Genomic DNA, 17075 nt, shown 5'->3' on the forward strand with positions numbered 1-17075 from the left:
AATCCATGCCACGTGTCTGTCCTTCTTTCACCTAAGTGTCCGGCTCAGGCCATTGCACATCTCATTACAACGACCTCAGCCCAAGCTAAAATTCACTGGCTGCTAAGGTGCCACTGTGACAGCCTATATGGGTAAGATTACAGTTGCACAGAACACAGTCTGGACTGGAGCGACGCAGTCTTTTCAGTTTTAAACAACTCAAACACAGGTATTTAATGAAATCATCATGTTGAGAGAAAAAGACTGAACAGGAAATATAAAAAACTAGTTCCCTTCTCTCACTCCTGGAGCCAGTCTTTCCCAATTGAATTAGTGACAGGAAAACACGTATTTGCAAAGTTCAGTATCCTATAACTTTAAAAATTAGTTCTACTTGTGTTGCAAAGCAAGCACTGTTTACTCTCAATTCTTTAATCTACAGTTAATCACAACTACACAAAAAGAAACATTGTACTGTGACATTAACATTACCTAAAACTTTGTCACGCAGTGTTCACTCAAGCCATTTTTAGGCAACATCCTTACAAACCAGGTTTTTCTGCTTTTCCTTACCTCTTGGGTTATCACCAATCATACTGGTTTTGCCATTCCAGTACCAGAGCAGCAATGTTGCATCACGTGATCCTGAGAGAATGTAACAATTTCCTCCAATGTAGGACTCAGAACGAGCAAGACAGGTTACAACATCCCAGTGTCCAAATATTACTTGTATCAATTTACCTGAAACACATAAATTTGATTGTTTAAAAATTATTATTTTATTATTTCTAAGACAAATTAAATACATTATGAAGTATTTTAGAAATATTTTCTTTATTTAAAAAATAAAATAAAAAATAGCTATGGTGGAGATATTCTTTTTCCCCTTGATTTGGTGGAAACTTACTTAAAAGTGCAGTAATCCATACAAAAATATTTACGGTCCAAAAATATTATACTTTATTCGAAGGCCAATGATGCCAGAATTATTTTTTTTAATTATATACGTTTACTTTCACTTTACAGACAGGAAACATGATAGGATTCTCCTTTAAGGCAAGCTTAAGGTATATTTACTGATGAAAGTAACACTAAAAATGTAAATATGATGATGATGTGGGAAACAGAATCACAAGATCCTACAGAACATTAGGACCCTAAAGAAATTGGTAGTATGAGAGCATGTATGTGCATATAGCATATGTAGCTTTTGAGCATCTTCTTAAACAGAGAAAAGGAAATGTAGATGAAAAATTAGTCCTCTATCCAGGTTTTTCAATTGCCATTTAAACAGTTGCCAATTATTTCAACTAGCATTCTCCACTTTTAAGAATTTCTGTAATGTTCAAAGAACCTCAGAAGAGAGATCTGGAAAAAACTGTCTTCCCTATTGCATATAGGACAAACACCTGTAGCACTGATGAGACATAAATGTCAAAAAAAAAAGAAAGGCCTAGGCCATTAAAAATGTGCCATTCAAGAGTCTCTATAAACATGAACTATGAAACACGACTATGGCCTTTTAAACTTAACTAAACAGGACAATATTCTCAAAAAAATGTACATTTGGATGCTCATGCATGGTGGGTTTGCAGGTGGGAGAGGAAACACATGTAAGGTCACCCACAGTAGATCCCTGCCAGACCTCCCTGCCAGAGGCTGGATACTACACAGCAAACATGTCATGTGTCCTGCCAGTTTCTGGATGCCTGTTCCTATGAAATGAGAATTTAAGCACTAAAATCCATCTCACTGGATTTGCTGAAGCCTAGCAACTGCAGATCTTGTAGAGACATGAGAAGAGATACACACACACTTTTCTTATTGGCCCATTTGGCCCATTCTGCACCCAATGACACAAGGAAGTGTGATAACTGCATTAAGGTGAAGAAAACCAGGAAAAAAACCACCAAAAAACAACTCAAGAATATCTACAAATATCTACAAAAAAGAGGAATTACATATTTTGGTACATGAAGAAAAATTAGAATAACATGATGCAATTTGAAGGAAACTTGTACATTGGATTGAAAATAAAACACTGACAAAAATTATTAGGCAAGTATAATCCTTCAAGACAAATTTTGAATCAAGTACTGTCATAGGAACCTTTTCGGACTGGAAGGGGCAAAAGCCTGGAAGGCAGACTTACCGTACAGCTCTACCTTGTATTGGGAAGGAAAGTAACTCAGGGATCAAGTCTTTCACTCAGCCCTCCGAGTCTGTAATGGCCTTCTGTAGTGGTCACCTCTGCACACTAGGGCTTTGGTTTGTGCTGTAGGGCCACCTCCCTGTCTCAGAGGCTGACCAGTCCACAGATTTAGTCAGAAAAAGTTCTTGAACTTCACAGCTAGAAGCGGTGAAACACTCACAGACTAAATAACCTTCTTTTGGCAATACATAAAAACACCTTACCAAGCGTATGCTGCTTCCTTAAAATTCGAGTTGTCAATTACATGGTTTAGATTTGAGAATAATTTAATTATGTGATGTATTTCTCAGTTGTATAGCCCTAGGTATTCAACTACCTGAGGTGATTTATACTTTTGGAACACAAGTTGCTATGTACATTGCTGAGTTATAGACAACTCTCTTTCAATTATATTCTATGTTTATACATTCTGTTCTAGAAAACAAACATTTTTCAAGGCTATTTGTTTGACAGTTGTTTCTGAAGTTGCACTGCCTTGTTAGTTTTACTTTGTTACTGTGCAGCTAAGGTTCAAAACAAGAAATAAGCTTTTTGCTCTTTCATATTAGTAAAAAAAATCATTAATGTCATAAAACTTCATAAACTTTTTTCTTTGTGTCCTTTAATATGAGTTGTCCTCTCTATACAGTAATATCAAACTTTACCATACGCATTCAGATATCTCTTTCTGACAGAACACATCTTTTAGTTAATGTCTTACTTGACAGCTGTGCTACGAATAATTAAAAGAAAAATAAGGCTCAAGTCTCTGCACTACTGAATCTGAATGCTGTCTAGAAATCATTCCCACTGCGGGAGGAGGGTTTTATTGTGCTTCTGCTATACTAGCTGTGCTGAGAATCCATGATTTATGTTTAAAGTATTTCCTGTTTAAAAACCCAAACAAACCCAAAATCTAATAGGAAAAAAGGTTCCCTATTGTCTAAAATAGAACTGAATTCAACATTTGTGATCACTTGCCACTAGGTATTACTGATCACATCATCTTTTTCCCATGGTGTTCTGCCAATTTCAGAGTCTTTCACTACTATATTCTCATTTTAACTCTAAGCAAAATAAACTACATCTGAATTCATTTGATTTAAGCCAGAGCTAGAGTTGCTATATTGACAAGCAGGAGGCACACAGAAGACATACATATTCTGCAACTTTTTTGACAACTGTATTTTGCTTTATACCATAATTAGTTATGGTAGTAACGAGGTGTCTGTTGCATCCGACACACAGATGACAAAAACTTAATGAGGTATCTGTAGCTCAGATTGGCACAGGATAAAGATACCAAAATCATACAAATTCTTTCCATAGGTGTAAAGTAAAATATATCCTTCAACATAAAATAATCAGTTCTCTATTTATATTAATCAAAAAAAGACACTGAGTACATATTACTCCTATCTAACTTTTCTGAAGATCTCCTTTAAATTCACAGTTTCATGTAAATGTATTTTCATCAAGGAGAAAATTAAACTAAGGGGTCTAACAAGATGTCCGTATAATTAATTGTAGGCAGTCAATATGAAGTAAATGGAAAAGGCTTTGAAGTTGCAAAAATGACAGATACGCTAAAATATGCCATGAGACCTAGTCTTAACAGATTATCATTAAAGACCATCCTGTTTTGTTAAACATTTTGTTTTGCCAAGTGTGAAAAACACTATTATTTAATATATTTAAGAAATTATGACAAACATGGAGGATGTTCTCTAGGGATTAATAACCTACTGGAAAGCTTGATGGCACACACACATTAACCACACCGGGTCATTAATCCCAAAGAACTACCCTGCAGTGAGATTGGTATTCCCATTATAAGATAATGAAAGGGAAAAAATCCTACCTATTTCTATTCTGGGGCTCCAAGGGTTTTAAATTCCTGTAGCTCTTACACTGAAAGATTCTTTTCTATTTAGCATGACACAGGCATGACTTCAACAGTTTGGATACATGCCAGCTGACAGGCTAATCTCACTGTTGCCCATAACGTCGATCAGTTTATGTTATATGAAAGAATTCAGTGGTTCCAAATCAATTTTTCTATTATAGCTTAGCTTTCAAAGGCTTTCATAGGTATTCATTCAGCAGATTTCACGACTTCACTTCTGTTTTTATTCTGTGGTGCTTGCCTGTATTTCCTCAAAAAAAATTTGCTGGTGCTGAAAACCAACCAGAGTTAAATTCCAGTACACATTCTAGGAACAATTAATTCTCCTGGTATGCAAAAAACTTCACAAAAACTCATTTACTTCTGGAAACTACAGTGTAAGAACAGGCATGTCTGTCATACAGATTTGAATTGTGATGTGATGGATAAACAAGAGCTCCTTGTCTTACATTTGCCATCATTCCACAAAAATGATAACATACAATACACATTAGCAGTAGATAAGAAAAAAATTTACAAATATTATTAATATGGGAATAAATACATACTCCACTTTCTTCCTCCGCTCCCTATTCTTTCTTTATTTGAAAGAGTAGGTTGACAATGAACAGAAAAATCTTTTAGGCTATTCCCATATTTTAAAATAACATTACCTGAGTCAGTAGAATAAACACGAAAACTCTTATCCCAGAAGCCACAGACCAAGATGTAACGATTATCAGAGGTGATGATGAAACACTGGGAATGTACCTGAATGCTTTGGTCTAAAAGGTCAGTGATTTGCCTTCTGTGCATACCTGTATTGCTGGCTGAACAGAAAACACACAAATCAAGAAATTTTAGTCTCCATATTCACAGAAGAAAAGCACATTTTAGAAATCTACGTTTATACCAAAACTATACCTCACTGCTGTTACTTGTGGGTTTTTTTGCGGCAGGGACATTTTCTTTCTATTTTTACTATAAAATACTCATTACACTTCTGGGACCAATGATAATTCCTTGTAGTATATATACTAAAACAGAAGAAATCCCTTCCTTAAGTCAAATGCAGCTGACAAATATAAATGAAAGACTGCCAAAAGGAATGATACATAGAAGTGTAAGAAGCTTCCTTCCCCCTTTCTTCTAGTATACAAAATTAAAATTTGAGAAATAAATTAAGAGAAGGCAGTACATCTACATATATGCTATACGTTGGCTCAAATGTAGCAGACAACAGAATTAGGATTTCAAAATGGTACACAAGTTGTATTTCATTGCAAGCACTGTAAATTTAAAAAATAATAACTGCAATAAACATCACTATCATTTCACGCATTTTTGAGCACTGCACAAAAATTAATGAGCTGATCTTAAAAATCTTCTTTAGGGTTGAGAGAAAATATTTACCCTACTTTGATCACCTGCTGTTTTCTTTCCCCAGATAATCTTACATTGTGAACACACAGAATGGACAGGAATCAACTAACAAACATATTTTTCATATTACATTTTGTCCTTATTAATTGGGGTGTGTGTGTACATACGTATGGGTCCCTATAGATATATACCATGAAAATCCTACACTGTAGGAAGAACTTTCAACATAATTTGTTCCTGAGGGACCCTGACTCCCATTTCAAGTAAGTTAAGTTCTCCTGGACCTGGGCTTGTCTGCTGGTTTCTGGGAGCATCATTACTTTCATTCCATGTGGTTCCCTAGACCTGTCTCTGTCCTGGTCTTTTGCTGCTCTTTACTCCTTGTTCTTTAACTTTTTCCGATCTCACATGCTAGCTATCCTCTAAGCCTTGGGCTTATTCCATTTACTCTATTTAAAATCCTTAACTTATTTATGCTTTCATTATGTTTAAAATGTTGATACTGTCTTGTCCATTTGGGTAGCAAATAATTCAGCAAAGTATTGCCACTTGCTCTGCAGGTAACACATAACGGGGCCTTGACCAGTGTTGGGACCACTTAAAGCATAACACCACCACGTTATAAATGCACAGTGTAGTGTTCTGTGTAACAAAATAATGGCAAATAATCCCCCCAAAAAACATGCAGATTGACACATTTCATGTGGATAAGAGCTTCAAAAGGCTTCACCTCAAAAAGTGGTCTAGGATCTATGTCCTATCAGGCATTGCTGTTTTTCATCTTTCTGGAAAATCATAGAATCATAGAATCTTAGGGGTTGGAAGGGACCTCGAAAGATCATCTAGTCCAACTCCCCCTGCTAGAGCAGGGTCACCTAGAGCACATCACACAAGAACGCATCCAGGTGGGTTTTGAATGTCTCCAGTGAAGGAGACTCCACAACCTCCCTGGGCAGCCTGTTCCAGTGCTCTGTCACTCTCACAGTAAAAAAATTTTTTCGTATATTCACCTTGAACCTCCTATGCTCCAATTTCCACCCATTACCCCTTGTCCTATCACTGGTCATCACTGAGAAAAGCCTAACTCCATCTCCCTGACACTCACCCCTTACGTATTTGTAAACATTAATGAGGTCACCCCTCAGTCTCCTTTTCTCCAAGCTAAAGAGACCCAGCACCCTCAGCCTCTCCTCATAAGGGAGATGTTCTACTCCCTTAATCATCTTTGTAGCTCTGCGCTGGACTCTCTCAAGCAGATCCCTGTCCTTCTTGAACTGAGGGGCCCAGAACTGGACACAATACTCCAGATGCGGCCTCACCAATGCAGAATAAAGAGGTAGGAGAACCTCTCTTGACCTACTAACCACACCCTTTCTAATGCACCCCAGGATGCCATTGGCCTTCTTGGCCACAAGGGCACATTGCTGGCTCATGGTCATCCTCCTGTCTACCAGGATTCCCAGGTCCCTTTCTCCTACACTGCTCTCCAGCAGGTCAGCCCCCAACCTGTACTGGTGCATGGTGTTTTTCTTCCCCAAATGCAGAACTCTACACTTGCCCTTGTTGAACTTCATCATGTTTCTCCCCGCCCAACTCTCCAGCCTGTCTAAGTCCCTCTGAATGGCAGCACAGCCTTCTGGTGTGTCAGCCACTCCTCCCAGCTTAGTGTCATCAGCAAACTTGCTGAGGGTACATTCTATACCCTCATCCAGGTCGTTGATGAAGATGTTGAACACCGGTCCCAGTACCGACCCCTGAGGGACTCCACTGGTCACACACCTCCAATGAGGACTGCAGGAATCCCTTTTTATGACTAAGACAGCAACAAGATTCCTGCTACAACCATAAAAGTGTAATTTTCTGGTCCTCTTAGGTGCCAGTTCCATTGTGTCTAGCCACAATTAAAAAACCTTCAGTATTATCTACATAATTACTTGCTTGTACCCAATGATGCTACTTAAGAGTGACAAAGAAAGCCTTAAACCTTTGAAACTATGTCCAATGTAATCACTAGGCTGATTTGAGACCTGTTGTATGAAGAGAATATTAAACCATTTTCCAGAACTGTGAACATTAATTTAAAAGGTGTCTATACCAAACAAAAGTCTATTTTGTAAATAAAATGCAAGCCTGTAAATGGAAAAATAATTTTAAATTATGAAAAATACAAATGAAAATTTAAAAAGAATTTCCTTCCTAATGTTTTTTCACAATATGTAGGAAAAACATCAGACAGGCCCAGTGTGATTTTGTGGGTTTTTGTTGTGATGTTTATGCATATTTTTAAGTATTATTTGATAGCAATTTTTAAAGCAAAATGGTTATACCTATACACATTCAATTTATATTAATTAATTACATGTTTCATTTAAGCATTTCCCACTCCAAACATTTTTTTAATAAAATCTATTTCAGGAAGGAAAGGAGAGTTTACAGCACAATGTCCTCCTCATTACATCAGCTCTGTAAAATGGTTTAATATGCCCGCACCATTCCTGATTTAATTATCATAGAGCTTAGCCAGCAAAATGGCTACACAGCAACAGTCTCTTTCTACAGACAGATACAATGCAGATCCTACTGTGATATGCATGTTAGTTTTGAAATTAATTTTCACTGGCTGACAGACCTGTCATTCTAACCTGTCCAGGCAGGTTCATTTTTGGCTCTGATTTTTCCATGCTTCTGTAATCGGCCACTTCACCTCTTTTTCACTTATACTACCATCCTGAAATGGACAGTTTAAAAAACAGAGCTAGGTTTGAAGTCTAATAGAATTGTGGTGGGCTAAGGGTGCAGAACCCTGTCTTCTTTGTTCCTGTGAACAGTCCTACAACTACTCTGCATTTTTAAGTCTGATCATTTGAGGGGTTTTTTTTGGTCATGTTTGAAGTTCCATTTGCCATGCTAAAGGCTCCTGAATGATAAGCCACGTGTGTGCTCCCCAGAATTGCGTCTTTAATGAAAGAGCTGGCCAAACTCTAACCATGCTAATAGAAAAATCAGCTGTCTATAAATTAATAAACCTCTATAATAAAAAGTCATGAATTGAATCTGTTACACTGAGTCATTAAATAAAAGAAAGACACTCCTCCACCCCTTTTTAATAAAAGAAAACCATGCACAAATTTAACTAGTGATGCTGATCAAAAGATGCAATACCCTTGAAAAATGAATACTAATATTTCAGTACTAAACCGGAGTGGGCAATATATTTCAACTTTGAAACTGCTTTGCAATTACACATTAATCCCCTCAGCCTGAACAGCAGGCCTATGAAGAAAGGATTGATCTCCTTTAATGATGAAACCCTGGCACCATGGTTTTATTTTTCACAACACGGTGCAGTTAAGAACCCCACTGTTATTATGAAAATTTCCTCAGCAAAGGAGCTCCATCACATTACTAGTGCACCAATTCATCATAACGTGCCTCGCTCCTGCTCATCAACAAGTCTGAGTGATGAAAAGATCCAATATTATCCTGACAGTACTTCATGCACATTCTCAATCACACATTATTACAGCATCCATATTAATTTTCACTGACACACGTCCTAGGCCTGTTCAAATTAGGCAAACCAACGAGGGGGAGTTGATGAAATACCAGCATAGCCACAGCTCATTGCATTCCAATTTGCATGCAAATGGTTTATCAGGAAAATTCCATTCCCAGCAACCAGCAAGTGAAAAACAACCGTAATCTACACTTCAGGGCCACCATACAGAGCTTAATGAATCGCAAAGAGAGAAGGAAGTGACAGACCTATGAGAGGATCGATTTCCACTGGCAGCTGGTAAGGCTGGTCTTGTACAGCACCTTGATGAGCTGGAATTCAGGAAAGAAGATTTTAAAACTCTGCATTTTTTTAATACTTGAAGTCACATACATTTTATAAATCAAAGCCTTATCTTCTTTTCTTTTAACTAGTGAAGATTCTTCTGCATCAATTGAATTAAAAAAATAAATAAATTCCAGGTGCTTTTGTGGGCTGCTTATTAAACATTTATTTTAGATTAGTGCTATTCTGAATGTATGCCATCAGCAGCAGCTCCAGTCCTGAGCCATAAGCTCTAGCAGATGCTTTACTGGCAACCTCTCCTGTCGCAACAAAACAAAATTAAGTGGTAAAGAGCACTAAAAACAAAATGTGACAACCATCTGCTGACTGTAGCAAATACTATTTTCCTCTTTACTTTTTAAAGCACTGCTTTGAACAAGTGAAGCACAAAGGACATTTATTTTTTTTTTAAAGTCGGTTTATGATGCTGACAGGAAAATCTCATAGTCATCCAGTGTTTAAGGATTCATCCATCACCAAAAACATTTATTTGCAAGTTTGCATAGAAATTAATATATAATTCTGCCAACCTGTATTTCATCTAGGCACCTGGCATGCCACTGAAACATTTACCCCCTGAATTGTCCTTCATTGTTAAAAAAAGCCTTTTTTTCCCCACATCCTCATTAAAAGCAAAATAGCAAGCAAATTTCCCCCTACCCTCAAACAGCCCACAAGACATTCCTGGAAACAGAACAAAAAACAAGGACTGAATATTTACACCTATGATGTTTCTATCTACCCTCCACAGCTTAATATAAAAGTTAGTATCAATAGAAGGGTTTAATAAGTAATTGGGAAGTCCAAGTTCTGTTGCAATGAAACACTAACAAAGAACAAAACATGATATCTGCATGACAAAATGGAGGCACCCTGTTGGGTTCCAGAGCCGTTAGATGTCAGCAAAGCCACCAAACTCATATACAAAAGCAGGAATGAGATTTTTAATTACACATCATCACAACTGGTGCACTTGACAACTTAACTTCTTATCATGATACCTCATTAGTAAAGACAATGCTAAGCTCACAGCAGGAGACAGGGAGTAGTGATGATACCTGCCCTCTAATCCTAGCAGATCCCATTACGGTATAAAATTTGAAGGCAACAACAGTGAAGGCTAGCCTTACGAGTTCATACCCAGGTATCTTAAGCGTAGTACCCCATTAGCAGCCTGCAGCTGCTTAGTGTGTTCTCAAAGAGGGGAGGTGAGATGGGTTTTTCTTGGCTTTTGGTTTCGTTTGGTTGGCTCGAACTGTACATTTTCTTGAGCTCTTTGTAAGGGCAAGGCAAGTGTCAAATGCCTCTACATGAAAAAAAATAGTGATCCAAAAGCACAGCTTACTGTTTCCCCTTTCAGAGGTGAGGGAAAAAACAAAATCTTAAGGTTTTGTTCAACTCAAGGCAATTGATTACTACACTCAACAACTGGTTTCTTGCTCACAGATCATCAACCAGCAGACTTCTGAGGAAATCAAAATCCACTCATACCACTTTGGAAATTAATCTTTTCCCATGACTGTTTATGTCCACAGAGGCTATTTTTAAAAAGCCTTGCATATTATATGCCCAAGGTCCCACATTCAAGGAATAAGAGGACATTGTTATCCACCTTTCAAACATATGTCGAGAGCCTGGTAAATAGTTCTTGCTCACAACTTATCTAGACAAGCCTCCCTTCCCCCGTTTCTTCCCACCTTTCTTTTTACGCATGTCTTGGGTGGGTGAAATAGTACATAGATGTTTATCTCTGTACAATTTTGAGAGATAATTTGTAAGAATTAAGAAAGTGTGGGAGTCATCTGGCTTTTTTCAAAATGTACTTAAGGACCATGGGTCCAGATTTCTTAGCAGGAATTTCAATGATGTGAGTATTATTCTGGTGCAAATATCTTCTACTTAAGTTATTTGAGTAGAAGCTCTTCTTTCCCTTCTTTAAAAGCCTTTGACCAGATTTACTGCATAGCCCTGAAATAAACTACCTTTCATGGCTTAGGTCATGAGACTGCCATAGTCAGGGAAAGGAGGACAAGTGCCTCTAAGAGTATACTAGAATTGAAAACAGAATGGCTGTATTCTCAAGTCCAACACATTTTTAAAGGTAATTTTTGTTGTTGTTGCTATGCAAATGGATATATTGTCTTCCTTTCATATTGACAAATACATAAGCACCTAATAGCTTTGGGATGTTTACAGTGTAGAAGATACAGATTCCCATATATTTTATCTTCTAATTCACATTGAATGGCTTTAACATCAGGTTATGGTGTTCATAGTCAAGTAGAAAAAGATAGCAAAAATATTTCAGGCAAGTTCTACATGCTTTAAAGCTTGTCTTTTACATTATATGGCTCAGGCTTCCATCTAACTGGACAACAAATTCAAGAGGAAGAGAATGACTTTATCACAATTGAATAGTGACAGACAGTTTTTGCCTTCTTCCAGGCTGTCTGATGCTCTGGAAAACAATATATTCTTGGGTTTTTTTGTGTCCTAAAACATCTCACTACACAATAGTTCAGGTTACCTTTTTAAGGATAAACTAAGTCTATGTGTGAAGAGCATGCTATGTCAGTGACCTGGATTTGCTCTTCACACTTTAAAACAGCTCTGCAGCAAATTTTGAAACAGAAAACAGAAGAAAACTGCTTGATGGCAGTGGTTTCTTAAGCTACTTATTTTAATTTACTTACCAGGAAGATTATGCCACTTATTTACAGCAAATAGCCTATTTGCAGTAACTGTGATCACAGCAGGATTGGCCAGACCAGGCTGGGTGTTGGCTGCTACATGAGTGACAGGGGAGTTGGATGGGAACTTAAGAACCATGATAACGTCCTGTTGAGCTTGGTCTGTGAACATCAACGGACTCTGCAGGAGGAGATACTGTTGAGTACACACAAGAACCCAAATACACAGGGAAAGAAAACATGGGAAGGAGAAAAGAAGACAGGACAAGAGAAGGAAGATTGGATTAAAACATGCAAGATCCAATAGCAGCTGCAGTGAAAAGTAAATGCAGTAACAGTAGACAAGCTTGAGGCAACAACCATTTTAGGTAGAAAAACCTTCACATACACTATTAATTTGAGGGCCTTGTTGAACATAGGGGTGTCTATATAAAAACTTTGTTACAGATCACAGCAGACTAAACTCAAAGTTTCCAAACACCTATCTCTGCCAAAAAGAATTCCCCTTCTATCTGAGGAGAGAGTATGACAAGGAAAGCAATGCCAAATGAGGAGGGAAGAAAAACATTTTAAAAATGGGGGGGGGGGGGGGGGGGGGGGGGGAAGTGAGCAAAAGAAATTCCTGCTCCCAGAGATTGTCTCAAGTTGCATTAAATTGGCAGGCTGCAATTCTTTACAAGCCAGATGAGAACATGAAAGCACATTAAAATAAACAGATACACACATACACTAGATATATGTTCTGTATATATTTCTGGTGTACAAAAATAAGATTTATGAATGCAAAGTAGAAGACTTTGCTGCAAATGTGTTTCAAAGGACAAACATAATTAAATGCAGTTGTAAAGAATATAAAGTGGACGTGATTACAGACACTATCCTGCATTGTTTCTAGAAATACTGGAGAGAGAATTCATCCAGACTCTTGTTTTCAACATAATATTTTTAGCTCTTCGATTTTTACTCTAATAAGTTTAAAAGTTTAATAACTTCTAAACAAAGTTCTCTAAAAATAATGCAAATGTTGAAACAAAATAGCAAAGACCTTAGATCTGGATATAGAACATAAGAAGCAAAAAGCAGCCTAATGGGTTTGTGACTGTGTGGTGTACCCAAAAAAAAGAGAATTCCATTGCGATGTAGAAATACACCCATTCTAGTTACCAGTAGCCATATTGCTCTAGTATTTGCAATTTTCTAATAACTGAATTAGAACACTAACAAAGTGTTCTTGGCTATTTGCCACCTGCAATATTTCATTACATATATGTATATGTAAGTGCATACATTTAATGTATATTTATACAGAACTAATAAAAAAATTAAATACATTTGCATTTTTATTATCACTCCTTTTTAAAAAGTTATTAAGAGTACTTAGAAAAACATATTGCTCTATGAATTCCTATTTACAGTCTTTGCATAAAGGTGTAAATAAAAGCAACTAATAAGCTACCCAGACACCCTTCTGAGCAAGTGGCTAAAAGCCAATCAATATTATGAGTTAATCCTCCCTGGATGCTCATTCAATTAAAGGTGTCAGTAATGCCTCATCTGATGTGGCCTCAATTAAATCCAGCTATCTGATGGTTGAAAACACAAGGGGATACAGCAACAGCAGCAAAACCAGACAAATAGGCAGCCTTCATGTGACTGCTAATTACTACACCTGGTGTATATTATGGCTTGTGCACTTAACACAGCACGTGGTAGCTTTCAATTCAGCTCTATTCATGCATACATGTGCACACACCCATGAAAACAGAAAACTCAGTAAATAATATAACTGGAAATAATTCAAAGTTGTGACAGGAAAAACATCCTTACTGTATTTCAGCTCCAGGAATTGTACTTTTAAAACCACTTCATATAGTGCTATTACAAAGCCATGTACTAATAACCACAAAACTGGTCAAAGCAAGTGGAGAACTAAGGGGTTTCTACCATGTGTATTTCAGCCAAAAAAAACCACAGGAGTTAGAAACAGTTAATTCCTAGAATTTAACTTCTTCCATTACCTACTAAATCTTTACTAATTCAGCATCATGAAAAACATTATTATAAAACCACACAATCTGCTTCCTGGCATCAAATTTATTTATGTAACAATGGGTCTGGCAAACATGTCAACAATCAACTTCTCAAGTTCCTCCCTTTCCTGAAACAAATCCCTCTAAATTAGGGCAAGTGCCTAGTGCATGGCACCATGACAGACGGACGCACACATGGCATGTAGCTGTATGATGAGGGTACTTGGGCTTCCCAACATTCCTGTGAACGGGGCTCTGCTGAAAGAGAGTGCCCTTGGGTCGCGCACCCAGGTCACTGCAGCGGTCTGCAGCCCCGGGTCACTACGTGGGAGGTGCAACAGGCCAGCAGATCACAAATCAGCACAGCCAGCTCTGTCCAGCCAGTACATGGGATCCCAGGGCAGGGGTATGTCTACAGCACAGCTGTCCAAGTGTAGCATGTACTGGCTGCAGAAATGGTGGGGGAGTGGAGGGATAGTCAGCTGAGCAAGTCTCATGTTCAACACATGACATATTTGAGAAAGGCTAGTAGCTCTATTTGACAAGAAAGTTTACATTTCTTAGACTCCTGCCTCACCAGGTTTGTAAGCTACTTTGGAACCATTTCAGATTTTTTGTGTCATTTTTCTAAAACCTTTTGCACTCCAGATATGCTTTTAACCTAATCACCTTAAGTCTGTTTGAGGACATACATCTTAGAGATCACACAAGAAGAAAATGTCTTTTATATATATATTTCAATATAAAATGTCCCTCTTAACAACAAGGGAATGGAATATTTTTAAAAACTTGTGAATTAGCAGACCATTTGCTCCACTTGTCAGAGTATCACTTAACATACTTAGTTCCTGGAGCTATGACAACACAAATGATATTTTAGACTCAAGGACTGCACACAACATGATATGGAAAGTAATCAGTAATAAAATAATAGTTTGCATAATAAAATTATATTAGACACAGTAGAGGTAAAAGGGAAAGCATGTTAATGCTCACTGCCTGGATTTTATCACCCTGGCTTTACTGCAAAACACATTTAGTCACATTCTTTGCTATGTAAGTTTCAGCTCATGAATTCCTAGTAATCCTGGTTTTAGGGGAAAACCTATGCCTGGGGGAAAAGACAAGGAAGTTCCACCTCCTAAATCCATGCTTCTTGGGGAATCTGCCAAAGATTAACTAAATTGTCTCCACGACGACTGGCTCTCACCTGTACAGGTATGGTATTAACAAAATCAACTGATGAAGTGTTTTTAGATTACACTGACAAAAAAGGTCTGTACTAGGAATCAATACAATCCTTTCAGCAATAAATAAAATAATAGTTAAGCACTGCATACACTCCCAGTCCTCCAAAATCATGCCCCATCTGCTGTTTTTAATAACACAGTTCCATGATCACATAAAAGGAAAGCGGAGTGGCCAGTTCTGTAACTTTAAGATAGCAAAGGAAGTGAACAAAAAGGCAGGTCACAAAGAGTTAACATGGTACTTACCACCTGCATGGCAGAACTTCTTGGAGGATGTGGTTCTATGAGCAGTTGGGAAGGGGTCTGTCCAAAACTTCGTATTTGAGCTTCAACAGCCTGGAAAAGGCACAGGCAGGTTTGCATGTTAAGAGGTGCTAATTACAGGCAATAGAACCATAACTGTCACCTGAAAATGTCATTCCACACTTCTGGTTTGTTTCATGTTGAAAATCAACCCCGTGTGTTCACTGTGGGGCTAAGTGCTTGGCACTGGTACTAAGAATGAGGTAATCATTTTAGTACTGTGGATGCTATTTCCATGAGAAACTCTGCAAAACCTCATCCTGCTCAATGATATTAAACAGAAACAAGCTATTATAATCAGAAACCCTCTTTATTGGCTCCATTTTTCCTTTCTAGCACTGACTTATCCTGTTTGTATCATAACTCAGAAATAAAAGTTAATTTTTAAAAAGTTTCTATAGGTATTAAGTGATCTACTTTCTGTTTAAACTCCATTGCTTAGTTTCACAGCAATAACTCCAATGAAAGTGACCCTGAGCTTTTTTCTTATTTTCATTTTTATTCAAAAGGAGCAAACAACTTTAGGATGCATCAAACTGCCAACAGCAGGACTAATACTAAACGCTGAGAAAAGAGAACACAAGAATACAATGCAGCCATTTTTTTAAAAAAAGTTTCTCTGTATCTTCAGCAACATGCTTGGCCACTTTCTTTATAGGGCATACATGAAAATTACCACTGCACACTTAGTGATTTCTGAAAAATAAGTATTTTTAAATGCGTGAACTTATACCTCTTGCCTTGGCATGTCCAACTAGTTTTCCATGTTGCCACTTATTGGTCCACTGGCTTAAAGATAAAATCAAGCAGCCAAAATTCAACACATATTTCTTGTCAGCCAGGCCCCTGCACTACACACAGAAACAGGCTAATACCACAGAAAATCTTAAATCATTCAGCTTAGATTAAATCCCTTTCATTTTAAGCTAAACTAAGTAAATAACTTGCATTTGCTGTGGGCTAACAGATTGCATATGGGCTGTTATTTTAGTTTATCTTTTGCATGATGCATTGAGCCCTACATTCTCATGTCTAGTGATGCTGAGTACCTAAGGTGAGACACTAGCCTTACTTTCAAGAGAAGCCCTGAAAATCAGGCCCTTCAAAAAAGTGTTTTAAATGGGACACTTGAATGCTAAAACACAAAATGACTAGCCACTTTTTAGGTCTTAGTACATCAATTTTTTTTTTCTCAGAGATTCATCTTTTTCATGGTTCAACATACCTTGAGGTTCCTTACATTTATATTGCCTGTTCTGTTTTAGTCACCCATTAAAATTTTTGAGACAATGGAATAACACTAAGGCTGATCTTATTCTTACAAACAACTATTTTTAGATTATTACTAGGACATACAATGTTGGCTTGTTACAGAAATAACAAAACCAAAAGCAGAGTGCACCTGAGGCCTTAAGATCATAAAAAAATAATCATCCTCTGATAGGAGATATGCCATCCAAAACACTTGACCTTGTTACATTTGGCAGGGCTTTTGAAACAACTGAACTCACCAAAGCAGGAGT

General features: G+C 37.5%; 1 protein-coding gene across 3 annotated transcripts in view; it reads right to left on the reverse strand.

Annotated features, from left to right (window-relative positions):
• Nucleotides 1-17075, reverse strand: part of LRBA (LPS responsive beige-like anchor protein) — a 406974-nt gene that overhangs the window by 28029 nt on the left and 361870 nt on the right. For 2 of the 3 annotated variants that reach the window (XM_051619696.1, XM_051619695.1), the window contains exons 48-52: nt 15496-15585; nt 11973-12165; nt 9204-9266; nt 4730-4885; nt 553-720 (exon numbers count right to left, since the gene is read on the reverse strand). In XM_051619696.1, coding sequence (XP_051475656.1) covers nt 553-720; nt 4730-4885; nt 9204-9266; nt 11973-12165; nt 15496-15585 — 670 coding nt within the window. The remainder of the gene's footprint in view (nt 1-552; nt 721-4729; nt 4886-9203; nt 9267-11972; nt 12166-15495; nt 15586-17075) is intronic. The other variant, XM_051619697.1, reaches the window with a different exon arrangement.

The sequence above is a fragment of the Apus apus genome, chromosome 4 (assembly GCF_020740795.1).
Source record: "Apus apus isolate bApuApu2 chromosome 4, bApuApu2.pri.cur, whole genome shotgun sequence".
NCBI classification, from domain to species: Eukaryota; Metazoa; Chordata; class Aves; order Apodiformes; family Apodidae; genus Apus; species Apus apus.